The sequence below is a fragment of the Impatiens glandulifera genome, chromosome 7, assembly GCF_907164915.1.
Source record: "Impatiens glandulifera chromosome 7, dImpGla2.1, whole genome shotgun sequence".
Classification (NCBI taxonomy): Eukaryota; Viridiplantae; Streptophyta; class Magnoliopsida; order Ericales; family Balsaminaceae; genus Impatiens; species Impatiens glandulifera.
Window position 1 is genome coordinate 3635108 of NC_061868.1, and position 14074 is coordinate 3649181.

Genomic DNA, 14074 nt, shown 5'->3' on the forward strand with positions numbered 1-14074 from the left:
AAAAAAAACATTAAAAATATGTAAAGAGGAAATACCGACATATATGCATATATCTGTCAGTAAAGGTAGTAAAGCAAAGCCGAAAGATCTCACTCACTAGATCTTTCGGTAGAGGTAGTATATCAAATCCAAAAGATCTAACTAGATCTTTCGGTGGTAAAGGCTGTAAAGTAAATTTGAAAGATCTCACTACATCTTTCGGTAAAGACAGTAAAGTTTTCCGAAAGATTTCAATAAATATTTCGTTATTTACCTGAATATAGATTAAATAGCCTATTGGGTTTTTATATATCCAAGCTATTGTCATCCTAATTAGAAGAAATATGATCAATGTTGAAATGTTAATTTTAAAATTAATACCGATAGATCTAATCATATCTTTCGGAAAAGGATATGCCGAAAGATATGAAAGTTGTCGGCTTAGGTCTCGACACCTTTACCGACAAGAGCAATGCCGACCGATGCCGATAGTATGACGAGCTGTCGGGGAAAGGCTTTTACCGACAGATATAGGGCTTTCACTGACAGATTATAGTTTCGGTAAAAGACCTATTTTTACTAGTGATATTTTGTCACGTTTCAAATTAATCTCGATAATACTAGTGAAACATGTTAAATATTTTTATAGTTTTAAAAAAAAATTATCCTGTTAAATAATTCGAGAAAAAATTGTTAATCGGCACGATAATGCTGATAATTAGCGACGGTTAGATTATTGTCACAATTAAATAAAGAATGCCAATATTTATCTATTTTTCCGTCGTTAAAATGTGAGCTTATCTATTTTTAATAACGATATTAATAAAACTTATATAAAACTAACATTATTTTCTTATTAATACTTTAACTAAAAAAGTTTCCAACATAAGAAAACATAGTAAATATTTTACTTTAAAAAACAAACATTTATCTCAACATATTCGAAATTTCAAACAAAATTAAAACATTATACTTATATGTACTTTAAGAATAGTAGAACTAAACTAATTCTATCAAAGTCTTATCTACTTTAATTTCAATTTAGAGTTAGCTGCTGATAGAAATAGAAATATCGAACAAATTCAATATTCGAGTTAAAGTCGACCCAATCGAATTTTGAGAGATTATAGACCATTGCTTCCCTTTGAGATCTTATCAATGGATTGTTTTTAAATTTTGTGAGATTTTATTATTAGTTCAAAATTTATGACAATTCCATTCATAACTTATAATTAAGGCTTTTGTTTAATTGATTTCATTATAATATTCACAAAATATAAATGAATGAAATAGTTTATAATTAAAAAATAAATATAATATCAGGTTGGGCAGCGAAAAAATTTTCTTATGCAGGGAGGATCGAACTTATCAAAACAGTGGTGATGGCATAGTTGGCTACTGGGCGCAGCAAATGGTCATTCCGAAGAAGGTAATGAAGGAGCTCGGTACACTGATGAGGAACTTTATCTTGGGCAGTAGCGGAAGAGGAGGAAAAAAAGTCAAATGGACCGCTCTCTGTAAACCGAAGGACGAGGGAGGCATCGGTTTGAAGAACTGTATCGAGTGGAACAAGGCTCTCACTTTCAAGCATCTGTGGGCTTTAGAGCGCAATCATGAGTCACTATGAATAAAATGGGTGCATACGAGGTTTATGAAATACGAAACCAGCATCTGGACCTGCAAAATTCATGAAGGTATGAGTTGGTCTCTAAAAAAGATTCTTAAATTAAGAAGCGATATTGTAGATCTTTATGACATCCGGCTAGGGGACGGGAAATGCACTCTATTCTGGCACGACCCCTGGTTCGAAAACCAGCCTATCATCCACAAGAAGGAGTTTCAAAATACCCGCATCAAAAGGACTACACAGAAGCGAAAATCATAGACATTAAAGACAGAAATTGGGACTCACTCCTGAGAAGAAATCCAGAAGAACATAGGATACTTGATAATATAAGTAACATACAACTACACGACATACCGAATATTAATGAATGAAAAGTTGAGGACAATGGGAAGCTGGTATTGAAGAAAATATGGGAGGTAACCCGAGAAAAAGCACAGAAAGTAGAATGGGCTCCTCTTGTATGGTCAACGAAGATTATCCCTAGACACTAGTTCATCATATGGCTCGCCTTCTGGGAAAGACTCAACACTCGTGATCTATCAGCAAGTATATGAGCATCTCGGACACGAACTGTCTTCTATGTAGAGGAAATGAAGAAACCATAGATCCCATATTCGGGAGTTGTTGTATTGCTTGAGAGCTTTGGGACAGATTTTATAAAATCCTGGAGCTGATCAGTTTCCCGAGCGAATGGAATGAAATCAAAGATGCAACACTACTCAAAACCAAGGGAAATAAATTTGCATTAAGCGTGTTCAAGTGCGGCTTTGGAGTAGTGGTGTATAACATTTGGCAAGAGCGGAATGCAAGGGTATATGACAGAACCTGAAGAAGCGTTGAAGAGTTATGGAAATATATTGTATCGGATTGCAGCGCCCTCGCGGGAAAGTGAACAAGAATTTCAAGCACGGAGCAGAACTGGAATATTTGTAGGAACTGGAATTTACCGTTTTTTAAACTCACTAGAATTGAAAGCATTGTAATTAGATAATTCATTTACGTTTTAACTTTTTAGCTTTTACACAGAATGTTACGACTTCAAAATAATTCTTGGCCTGTCTAGAATGATCATCTTAAACTCATGGTTTTTTTTCCCCATTTTTGGGATTTTGAATGAAATGACGCTAAGTCGTTTTTTCCCAAAAAAATAAATATAAACATAAGGAATGCATGTTTTCCCAACATTAACCAAAAATCTTTTGACAACATGATTTTGGGAGAAGAATGGGTTTTACTTCTACCGATTTAGGTAATCCCAAAATTGAAAATTGTACATTCATCCGGTTTAGGATCGATGTTCAGTTTTTTCATTATATCAGATCTATCGGGAAATCGATGAGATACCAGAAAGCAGTAAATCTGGAATATTTTTTTTTTCTTCAAGAAAAACTATACAGGGTACAATGTTATTCTTCATTAATTATTATAGTTTTTAAAATTTAAATTATATTAATAAAAATAAGATAATGAAGAAAAGGACTTGATCAAGTTAAGTAAAAAATACCTCATAATATTCATAAACAAAGGTAGAGAGAGGAAAGCTCTGGAGACTTTTGGCAATTTTATGGAGAAAAATCCGGCAGCAAATTCTCTCCTAACGAAAACATGATAGACACGAACAACACGATAGACACGTACAATACGATTGGCACGATCGACAAGACATCAAGGTCGCGATTCTTTTTGTTGTGATTGCGGTTGCTAGTCGCTTATGGTCATTTTCGACATGATTGGTACAATCATCACAATCGGCACAAACGACATGGTAACTCTAATAGCTAGGTCATTCATTCATCTGCAAAACTTTGGTTGGAAGGTTAGGATTTACAGTTTACCCTGTTCTGTAATAGCTACAGTTTCTGGTATACCTTATTCTATAATTGTTATGTTTTGTTGTTGTTTTTTGTTCTTCATTAAAATGGAAAGAAAGAAAAAAAATAAGGATAAGGAAATTAAATAATTTGTGATAGAAGGTTTAAGAGTGACAGTTAAATTTTTTTTAATAAGATTGCTGAAGAAATTATTAAGGAAAGATAGAAATGCAACAAAGGTAAGAAATCAATTGCTGATAATTTTTTTTAAAAAATGTAGTAGGAAAACACGGGAACAAACTGTATGAAACTGGAGAGATGGTCTAAAGAATTGAATCTGTAAAGCAAACCAAAAGAAACAACCCAAATATGGTTTAAGCTTTGGAGCATCCTAATACACATGTACAATGTAGAAGTTCTAAGTCACTTTGCAAGTTTATTGGGCAAACCATTATACATGGACCTAATTACAGAAGGAAGAGAATAACTTACCTTTGTTAGAATAAGTATTGAAATACATCCTCAAAGTACGCTGCCAAAGAATATGAAAGTAGTTGAAAGAAAAGGAAAATCTACAGTCATAGAAATCTCATATGAATGGAGGACAAACAGTGTGTTTTCTGCAATACTTTTCAACATGCTAGCAATAAATGTGCAAAGACAATTGAGGAAGTGCATAAAATCCTGAAAGTCAAAGAAGAAGAAAATATAAAAAATGAAACGGAAGAATCAAGGATCAAAGAGCATATTGGAGAAGTTAAAGACAATTAGCTAGAAAAATATACAAATGAATAATTCAAGGAAGAATTAGAGAAGGAAGAAAGTAATGATGTAGAGAAAGAAAGCAAGGTAGAATCAGATAATGAAGAAATAAATGAAATTGATGAAACATTGGATGCTGAAAAGATAAACCTAAAGACAATGAATAGGAAAAGGCATAAGATGAAAGCAATGATATAACATAAAAGAGAAGAAAAGAGGAAACTAAGGTTGTTGATCCTCAAACACATAAAACTGATTCATAGAAAAGTAGTGACAAAAGCCCAGAAATCCTGAAAAATAATACATTTTATTATGTTAGTACGCATTCATATAATGGGAGATTAAACAATGAGAGCAAACATGCATCATCATCTGTTTCAATTCAATCTACCTTCATGAAGAACGAGAGAAGAAGGGGATGTAGAAGAAATCAATATGGTCAAAAAGGTGGATTTAGAGATAACATAGATTGGGATGGCTTGATTGTAGTCTTTGTTTATTGTAGTATGTGTTTTGTAATGTGATTTGACTTCTACCATTAAAAAACTTTTGGGTCTTTTGTATGTTATCTTATAATCAAAACTAGAGGTCGTCTAGTTTTGATTATTGACCCTACCACTTTTGGGCTTCTTAATAAAATATTGTTAAACCGTTTACCAAAAGAAAATACCCATAAACTAAACTAGCTCAATTGAATAGCTCAATTGAATAATCTGATAATTGTAATTATTAGAGAATTATAATATCATAGTAAAATAAATAATAAATTAAGACAATCATAGTGAAATTATGAAAATAATCAAACAATCTAGAACTCTCTTCATTTCTTCATTTTTTTTTCATCACTCATTGACAAGTTGGAGAAAATCCTGGACCTCCATAGAAGATATGTGTTTTAAATGATGATCCAGAGTTCTTTGTAAGTGTTAAGTCATAGCATGCTGGTTTCGATATTGTTTTTTCCAAGTATCCTGGATCTCTCGTAACTAAACCACTGTCAATCACTTTTAAAGAATGAATGAAACATGATTTACTAAAGCCTTTATTTGGGAATTCACCACTACCCATTTGAGTAGTCGTATGGTGTCCATTTGTTCTTCGATTCATGATTTCCCCACCCCATTCGACACTATTAGCACTGTTTTTTAAATCCGTAAACATATCTACAGGCCAATAGCCAACTATTGAACCTTCCACTTGAAGCCACCATTTATCTCTTGTTGTTTTGTCCTACAATAATTTTCAAATTCTCATTAATTAACCATTTTATATGAGATCCACATGCTAAAAATATTATTCTTACGAATTCCAAAATGTATGAAATCATGGATCATACCTTGAATACGTTAATCGATACCTCCATAGATTGTCCACCATATATGGAAACTCTCATTGGCATGCCAAAGGAAAACTTTCCATTTGTTTGGACAAAACCTTTGCAATTAAGATCATAGCAACCAGTTGTTTTGTATCCATCCCTCTAATTTAAAATAATAGAAAATTGATCAATAATTAATTGTAAATTTGAGATTTAATTTGAAGTGAAATATTTTTTTCTTAATCACTCTTCTTCTATAGTACTTAGCTCTAGAAGTAATGGACTTACCGTCCAATATATGAAGAGTCTTGTTTGTTTATCATGATAATTAATTGGATTGACCTTGAATATATATACCAAAAAGGAAAGATAAGTCACAAACTACATTTATTGGTGTAATAAAACTTCACATATCACTTAGTAACATTCTTACCATCCATCCAACTTCAATACTATTGAGATTGTTGTAAGGATTGTCCTTATCGTAACTTGTAACAACCCATATTTGGGACAAGCTAACCTCGTTATCTTCGGTCTTAGGATTCCATAAATTAAATACTCCACTAGCTCCGTGGTAAGAAGATCCTTCATTAGTTACTACAGCATACTTGGAAGAGAAAGAATAACAAATGTATACAATATTAGAAGCATGTGAGTAAAAAAACCCAATATAAATAGCAAGTAATGCTTTAAATAAAGTAGATTGATTAAAAATAATTTGTTCGATTAAAAGTTGTTTCACACATACAAAATTAGGTTATTTATAAACATAACTCGAATTTAACTTATTTTAAGTGTTATTTGATAGTGATAATCAATTAAAAATTGCATTAAAAGTATAAGTTAAGTTAGGTTCTATTTCTATATATACATATACCTCATGTTGGGACGTTTTTTTCAAAAGACTTTGATTGATTCGTAGTTGAAAGATGGACGAAGTTTTTTTGTGGTAAAACTGGTCAGAATTTTTATTTCTTCTTACGGGGATGGTAGCTTCCGGACATTCTCCATCTTTGTGCCAATCTTGAAGCATTTCAATTGTCAAATTTGAATTGAAATTTTTTCCAAAAGGATTGTAACTTGGTTCCATCTATCATATATATAGTCACAAAAATCCAAAATGTGTTTAACTAAACATAACTAATTTGAAAAGTCTAATTATAAAACATATCATCTAAATTTGTTAGGAGAAATATAAAATACCTGTAAATCTGTTATTAGAGAATTGGCCAATGATGGTTGTTTATAGATATCAATACAGTCGATTATTTCACCATTATCCGTCTGTAAATAAATTTAAGATTAATTGTTAGAGAAAAATAATATATATATATATATATATATATATATATATATATATATATATATATATATATGTTGAATTAATTGATGATTGAAATCAAATCATAACTAATAACCTCTATTGTTTTTACAATCCCTTGTTGATTCAAGTCCCATGATACTTTAGTTGTCTCCTGGCTCAAAACATGATATATGAATTGAAATACTATGAAGAGAACTGGTAACCAATTACTTGCTTGTTTCTTAAAAGCCATTAAAAAAGTTATTATCTAATATTGAACTATTCTTTAGTGAAATAGTATATATATATATATTATGATCTAGATTCATGTCATGTTATATGTTAAGACCAAATTTATTATAAATATATTTTCTTCTAAATAATTAAATATTTCTACTTTTAATTTCTAGAAAAGGTTAACCAAATATTTTTTTTTTTGGGAAAAACGACTTAACATTATTTCATTAAAAAATTCCAAAAATGAGAAAAAAACCACGAGTTTAAGAGATCATTCTAGACAGGCCTAGAATAATTTTGAAGTCGTAACATTCTGAGTAAAAGCTAAAAAGCAAAAAACGTAAATGAATTATCTGATTACAATACTTTCAATTCTAGTGAGTTTAAAAAACGGTAAATTCCAGTTCCTACAGATATTCCAGTTCTGCTCCGTGCTTGGAATTCTTGTCCACGTTCCCGCGAGGGCGCTGCAATCCGATATAATATCTTTCCATAACTCTTCAACGCTCCTGCGGGTTTTGTCATATACCATTGCATTCCGTTCTTGCCAAATGTTATACACCACTACTCCAAAGCCGCACTTGAACACACTTGTTGCAAATCTATTTCCATTGGCTTTGAGTAGTGCTGCATCTTTGATTTCATTCCATTCGCTCGGGAAACTGATCAGTTCCAGGCTTTTATAGAATCTGTCTTAAAGCTCTGAAGCAATACAGCAGCTCCCGAATAAGTGATCTATGGTTTCTTAATTTCCTCTACATAGAAGACAGTTCGTGTCCGGGATGCTCATATACTTGCTGATACAATCACGAGTGTTGAGTCTTTCCCAGAAGGCGAGCGTAGGATGAACTGGTGTCTAGGGATAATCTTCGTTGACCATACAAGAGGAGTTCATTCTACTTTCTGTGCTTTTTCCCGGGTTACCTCCTATATTTTCTTCGATACAAGCTTCCCATTGTCCTCAACTTTCCATTCATGAATATACGGTATGTCGTGTAGTTGTATGTTACTTATATGATCAAGTATCCTCTGTCCTTCTTGATTTCTTCTCAAGAGTGAGTCCCAATTTCCGTCTTTAATGTCTCTGATTTTCGCTTCTGTGCAGTCCCTTTTGATGCGGGTATTTTGAAACTCCTTCTTGTGGATGATAGGCTGGTTTTCGAACCAGGGGTCGTTCCAGAATAGAGTGCCTTTCCCGTCCCTTAGACGGATGTCATAAAGATCTATAATATCGCTTCTTAGTTTAAGAATCTTTTTTAGAGACCAGCTCATACCTTCATGAATTTTGCAGGTCCGGATGCTGGTTTCGTATTTCATAAACCTCGTATGCACCCATTTGATCCATAGTGACTCCTAATTGCGCTCTAAAGCCCACAGATGCCTTAAGGTTAGAGACTTGTTCCACTCGATACAGTTCTTCAAGCCGATGCCTCCCTCGTCCTTCGGTTTGCAGAGAGCGGTCCATTTGACTTTTTTTCCTCCTCTTCCGCTACTGCCCCAGATAAAGTTCCTCATCAGTGTATCGAGCTCCTTCATTAACTAAATATTTTCATATCACATGATTAGGGACACTTACATAAATTTTAAGCATCGTCGATATATTTTATGTTTATTCGGTGCTTGTTCCTATCTTCAGATAATCTTAATAAGTCATACATTTTTTTTCTCAGATTTTGTTTCGTATAGGAGAATAATGAGGTTGACCATTATTTCGGATTTTACCAGCCTCTTGGTATAATATTGGGTGCTAAGGTATGATCTAATTTATTTTCAATCTCGATTGTCTCTAAAATCAAATGTAAGTTATCTATATGGAAAGCAAAAGAATCTCGAAAGGGATCGCTAAGCCTCATCAAGAGTGTGTTGTCATATATGCCTATACATATAATGTTTTTATTCTTTCTTCCCAAGAGTGTAGCGGTAGAAATAAAAGAATAATTTGTAAATTTATATGTAAATTTTCTAACTTATTTTTATGTCAAATTGGTTTGGTTAGTTCACCAAAATGTCTAATTATTTACTGGATTGTAGCATTGGGAGGAAAAGTTTTTCTATGTTGAAGAATTTCTGCAAGGAATGCCGTAGTCAGTAGTGTTTTCTCTAGTACAAGTGTCCCTATATGAAAATTAATGTTATGCGTCTTCCAGACATGAATGATTTTTATGTGGGGGCATTATTAAAATTTATTCGCTAAATAATTCCATATGTTTTTTGTAAGGAGAAAGTTTGAGAGTCAAATATTTTATTTAAGATCTCGTTCTATGGATGAAGCGCTATCTGAAGTTCTTACGGATGATATGTGCATGAAAAAATATTATATTATTGTAAGTCGTTGTCGTATATGTCATAAGGAGGTGTAATAATCGACTAACGTATTTGTTCATTTCAGGGTGGTTGGTATCTGAAGTCTTTTATTGAGTATGTATGAGATTTACTATGTGATGCCTGAGTCTTTGAGTTTTTGTTGGGATGTTTGAATTTAGGCGACTGATGTAAGAGTTTTGCATATTTGGATAATCATCCCGATTATTTTCTTGTGGGTTATATAGTTGAAAAGAAATCGTTGAACCTTCAATGATTGTAGTCATTGGATTCGGATAATTCTTAATTATATTATTATGACGATTTCTAAGATTTGTTTCAGAAAATCGGTGGGTTAGTCGGAACTTAATCGTTTTTATCGAGGATCTACCAACAACAAGCTCGATAAGATGTTGAAATAACGTGTTTGTATTCTTTTATTATTTGTACTCTCTATGACTTTTTTTTATTTTTTATTTGATTTTCTCATGTTACTTCGTAATATGCCTAAACCATTTTAAAAAAAATTAACTTATTTAATAAATATAATCCAGATAAAATTACATTTCTTTGACTAAAAAATAAATGGTAATCTAGTTTAGGATTCATATAATATAAAAGATTGCATGAGCTCTTATTAACCCAGATATAATGTTTGAATTTTTTCCAAAATAATTCATATAATAGATTTAAATGCTATTTATAATTTTTGTTATAGAGGATACCAAGTTTGAAATTTTGATGTTGTAAATGGTGAATTTAAATTGTAATTTTATATACACACATAAGGTAAACATATTGACATTAATTTTTCAAATAAATAAATGTATATATTGAGATCAAATTATTATTTGTTGTAAATTGACTAAATATTTGTCTATTTTTTACTTTCCAAAAAATAAAAATTAACTAAATATTTTCATACAAATTCTAAAGTAATATAGTTGTTTCTTTAATTTTGTAAAAACAAAATTAGGAACTTATGCATGAAGATGAAGTTGTCCATAATTTATTTAGTGACATCAATTAATATTCTATATATTAATACAGAATTCTGATATATGAAAAAGGAAATATTTATAGTGTCTGAAATAGGATAAAAATTTTATTTTAAAATTTCAAACAAAATATTAGTTAACGTTTCTTTTTATATCAAATAAAGAATTTTTAGAAAAATATAAGTAATAAAGGTGGTATTAATAATCCCATTAAAGTAGTTCAAATAGAAAAATTTATATTTAAGAGATTAAATATTAAGTGTTTGATTCACACTTAAAACACATTAAATAGAAGTGATAGTTATGATGATGGGATGGTATGCTAGTTTTTTACTATTATAAAAATAAACATGGTCTTAACAAAGAATTAGTTCTTTAGAGGATACTTTTTCTAATGGCTTTTAAGAAAAATGAAAGTAAGTGGTCAGTGTTAGTGTTATCAGTTCTATTGGTTGCACTTCAACTCATATATCATGTTTCTAGTCACAACTCAAACAAAGGATCATTGGTTTTCAAGCCAAAAGGGACTATAATAACAATTAAGGTGAAGTCATGATTTGACTTAATTTGCATAATCAATTCAACATATTTCTTATCTTAATTTTTCTGATGATTAATTAAAAATTTATTTGCAGACCGATAATGGTAAATAATTGATTGTGTTGATATCTATAAACAAAGAGCATTTGACCATCCTCTAATCAAAGATTTACAGGTAATTTATGTTTGTTATATATTTAGATTTTGTGATTAGTCATTGGAAATTAATTTGGTTTATTTTAAGAAATTTTGAATCAAATATTGTGTGACTATGATAGATGGAACCTAGTCACTATCCTTTTGGAAACAAATTGGATTCAAATTTAACATTAGAAACATTTCAAGATTGGCACAAAAATGAAGAATGTCCCGAAGGCACAATCCCCGTAAGAAGAAATAAAAGCACAGACAATTTCTACCCAAAGAAGTTTTCTCGCATTATGCAGAACCAATTCAATCAAAGTTTTGACCATGATGACGGACATGAGGTTTGTTTATATATAACCGGACTCGGGTATTGAATAAAGTGATTGCAACTTTAACTTACACTTTTAGAAGGGAACAATAAGTTAAATTTGAGTTTTTATAGATATTAAAATTTGAATAGTTGCATAAATTGCATTTAATTCATTTAGTATTAGAATAGAACAATTCAAACCAAATTCTTAGGGTTATTTGAACATCATTTGGATTATTTCAAAAATATTATAAATATAAAATAAATGTAATTTCAATATATTGATCTCTGAATGTTATTTGATTTAATCCAAATAACTCCGAAGTATGTTGTTACGAGAGTTTAAAAATTCTAAAAATATATATGTATATAACCTAAGACTCGTAGATGCAATTTTCAAACTAGTGAGCGCTAGACAAAAGGAGCTACAAATTGTCCTCCAGCTTCTCTTTAAATAGACAAAAGGCAACAGACACATTTGCTGCAGAGGACATCTGTCCTAATTCGGTTGGATGAGCGCTAGAATAGTACATTAGAGAATATGCGCTTTTAATCGTTGATGTACCAGATGGAGATAGTGCGCTGAATATCATTAATGGGATTGTGGTGTACTAGAAATGTACATCACATAGAATTTGAATTTCTTTGGCACATGGAAATCTTCTATAGGATAAGCTCAGCTGCGGTGACCGACAACCAATACCGAATGCTTGATCAAATACCGAATTTATCATTTATAGGAAATGTTTCATATCATTAAAGTTATATAAAACCGGAAGCGTTCTGATATAATACCGAACTGGTAAAATACCAGAAACTTATATAATACCAAACTGGTATAAAACCGGAAGCGTTCTAATATAATACCGAAGTGATAAAATACTAGAAGCTTATATAATACCAAATTGGTATAAAATTGGAAGCGTTCTGACATAATACCGAATTGGTAAAATACAGGAAGCTTATATAAAACCGAAATAATATAAAACCGGACGCGCATCTTCACATAATACCGAAGTTGAATGTAATACCGACCTCGATATAATACCGGACGCGCTCCTTCATAGAATACCGAAGTTAAATATAATACCGATCTCGATATAAAACTGATCTCGATATAATACCGGACGTGCTTCTTTGCAGAATACCAAAGTTGAATATAATACCGATCTCAATATAATACTGGACGCGCTCCTTTACAGAATACTGAAGTTGATCAAATACTGAATTTGATCAACTATCAGAAAACTTTCTGTTTCGGTTTTCTTCACTTTGATCCTACAAATGAATGACACAATTCAAGTTTATTTATACACTGAAAATTGATTAAAGACTTTAACTTAACAATTTCTCCCTTTTTGATTAAAAATAAATATTCAAAACCTGGTAATTTTACAATCGTTGGCTAATTATCCTAAGTTAATTAACAACTGTAATCTAACAATTTCTCCCTCTTTGATTGTTTAGAATAAATTATCAAAGCTAGTAAATTTAAATCTAGCAATTTCTCCTTTTTTGATTGTTTTATCCTAAAATAATCAAAATCGGCAATTGATCATTTCTTAAACGTGCATCAATCAATTTTCCCTGTTTAAAAACCAATTCAACAAATGCATTGATCAATAGAAAATAATTCAACAAAAGTATTTACAAAAGGTTCATAGTAAAAATAATAGTAAGTAGATAAGTTTAGTGTCCCTCCCTTGCGTATCTGTTTTGTCTTTCTTTGATGTCCTCCATGACTTAGGTCACAATGTTGCCACTAGTTCGACCGCCAGAATTTCTTCCACGACCCCTTGCTCTTGGAGCTCGAGAGTCACCGCCTCGGGAAGTAGGAGGTTTAGGAGAAGAAGGATACCTAAAAGGATTTTGATTTTGAGTTGTCCTTCGTCTGGAGTGAGAGCTACGAGTGACAAGATTTTCCTGGTTTTCCATCTCTTGTAGAGTCAAATTTCCAGAATATCAGCATCGACAGGTTTTTTAGCAATATCATTGGTTACATTTTCTTCATCCTGAAATCCTCGTACAATCGCCTCTACTTCTTTCAGTCTTTCCGCATCGATAATATTGAAGGAATTGGCTACTCCATCACTTGGGATGCAAATATATCAATTGAAGATTTGGTTTCGCCATGGAGATTGAATGTCTTTTTGAAGAAAGGTTCCACCTTGTTAAGATGTTGTCGCATCTTATATAGCTCTTGAGTGTTCCCCAGGATGTTTCTGTCTGTGGACTTATGAGCTTCAAAAAGTTCAGTATGCGCTTTAAAGGAGGATGCTTGTAAGTTCTCTATTCGATCCAATTTTGTGCTTAAGGATTGGAAGGCTTCTTGCCATGGAGCCATAACCGCCATGACAATTTGGTGAATGTCCACTACTTGAGGAGACTCTTTCTCGAAATGAGAATGAGTGGAAAGATGGGAGCTAGTAGGGGCGGACCGAATAGGAGTGTGATGAGAGCTAACCTGAATAGACGATTCTGGTTGAGCATTCTGTTGAGGAGGTTGGAGTACACAAATTATAGCTTGATGACCTACCGGTTCTTCAAGAATTTCATTCCCGAGGTTACACATACACTCCAAAACTTCTTTAGATTTTGCAGACTTACCCGAGAGAGATTTTGCAGGGGTTGGCTCTTTGGATTTCTGAACTTCAACCTCTTTCTCGATAACCGCCTGCTCTGGAATAATTGATTCAATACCGGTCGGTGGAGTATTTTCAACTTGATGAGAATAGGAGGCA

The 14074-nt window shown here is 32.1% G+C and overlaps 1 protein-coding gene across 1 annotated transcript; it reads right to left on the bottom strand.

Moving 5' to 3' along the window:
- Positions 1-5025: 5025 nt before the first annotated feature.
- LOC124944971 lies at positions 5026-13268 on the bottom strand. The gene is made up of 5 exons (XM_047485322.1): positions 13086-13268; positions 6701-6781; positions 5931-6104; positions 5516-5659; positions 5026-5409 (listed from the first exon to the last, which is right to left on the bottom strand). Exons 1-5 carry the CDS (start codon positions 13266-13268, stop codon positions 5026-5028), a joined length of 966 nt encoding a protein of 321 aa, XP_047341278.1.
- Between the last annotated feature and the right edge of the window lie 806 nt (positions 13269-14074).

Coding starts and splice junctions, on each gene's coding strand:
- LOC124944971 (XM_047485322.1), bottom strand. CDS start 13,268: ATGGAAAACCAGGAAAATCTTGTCACTCGTAGCTCTCACTCCAGACGA. Junction 6,782..13,085: donor GTCGAACTAGTGGCAACATT/GTGACCTAAGTC, acceptor ATTTATTTACAG/ACGGATAATGGTGAAATAAT. Junction 5,660..5,930: donor GTATTGAAGTTGGATGGATG/GTAAGAATGTTA, acceptor ATTTTAAATTAG/AGGGATGGATACAAAACAAC.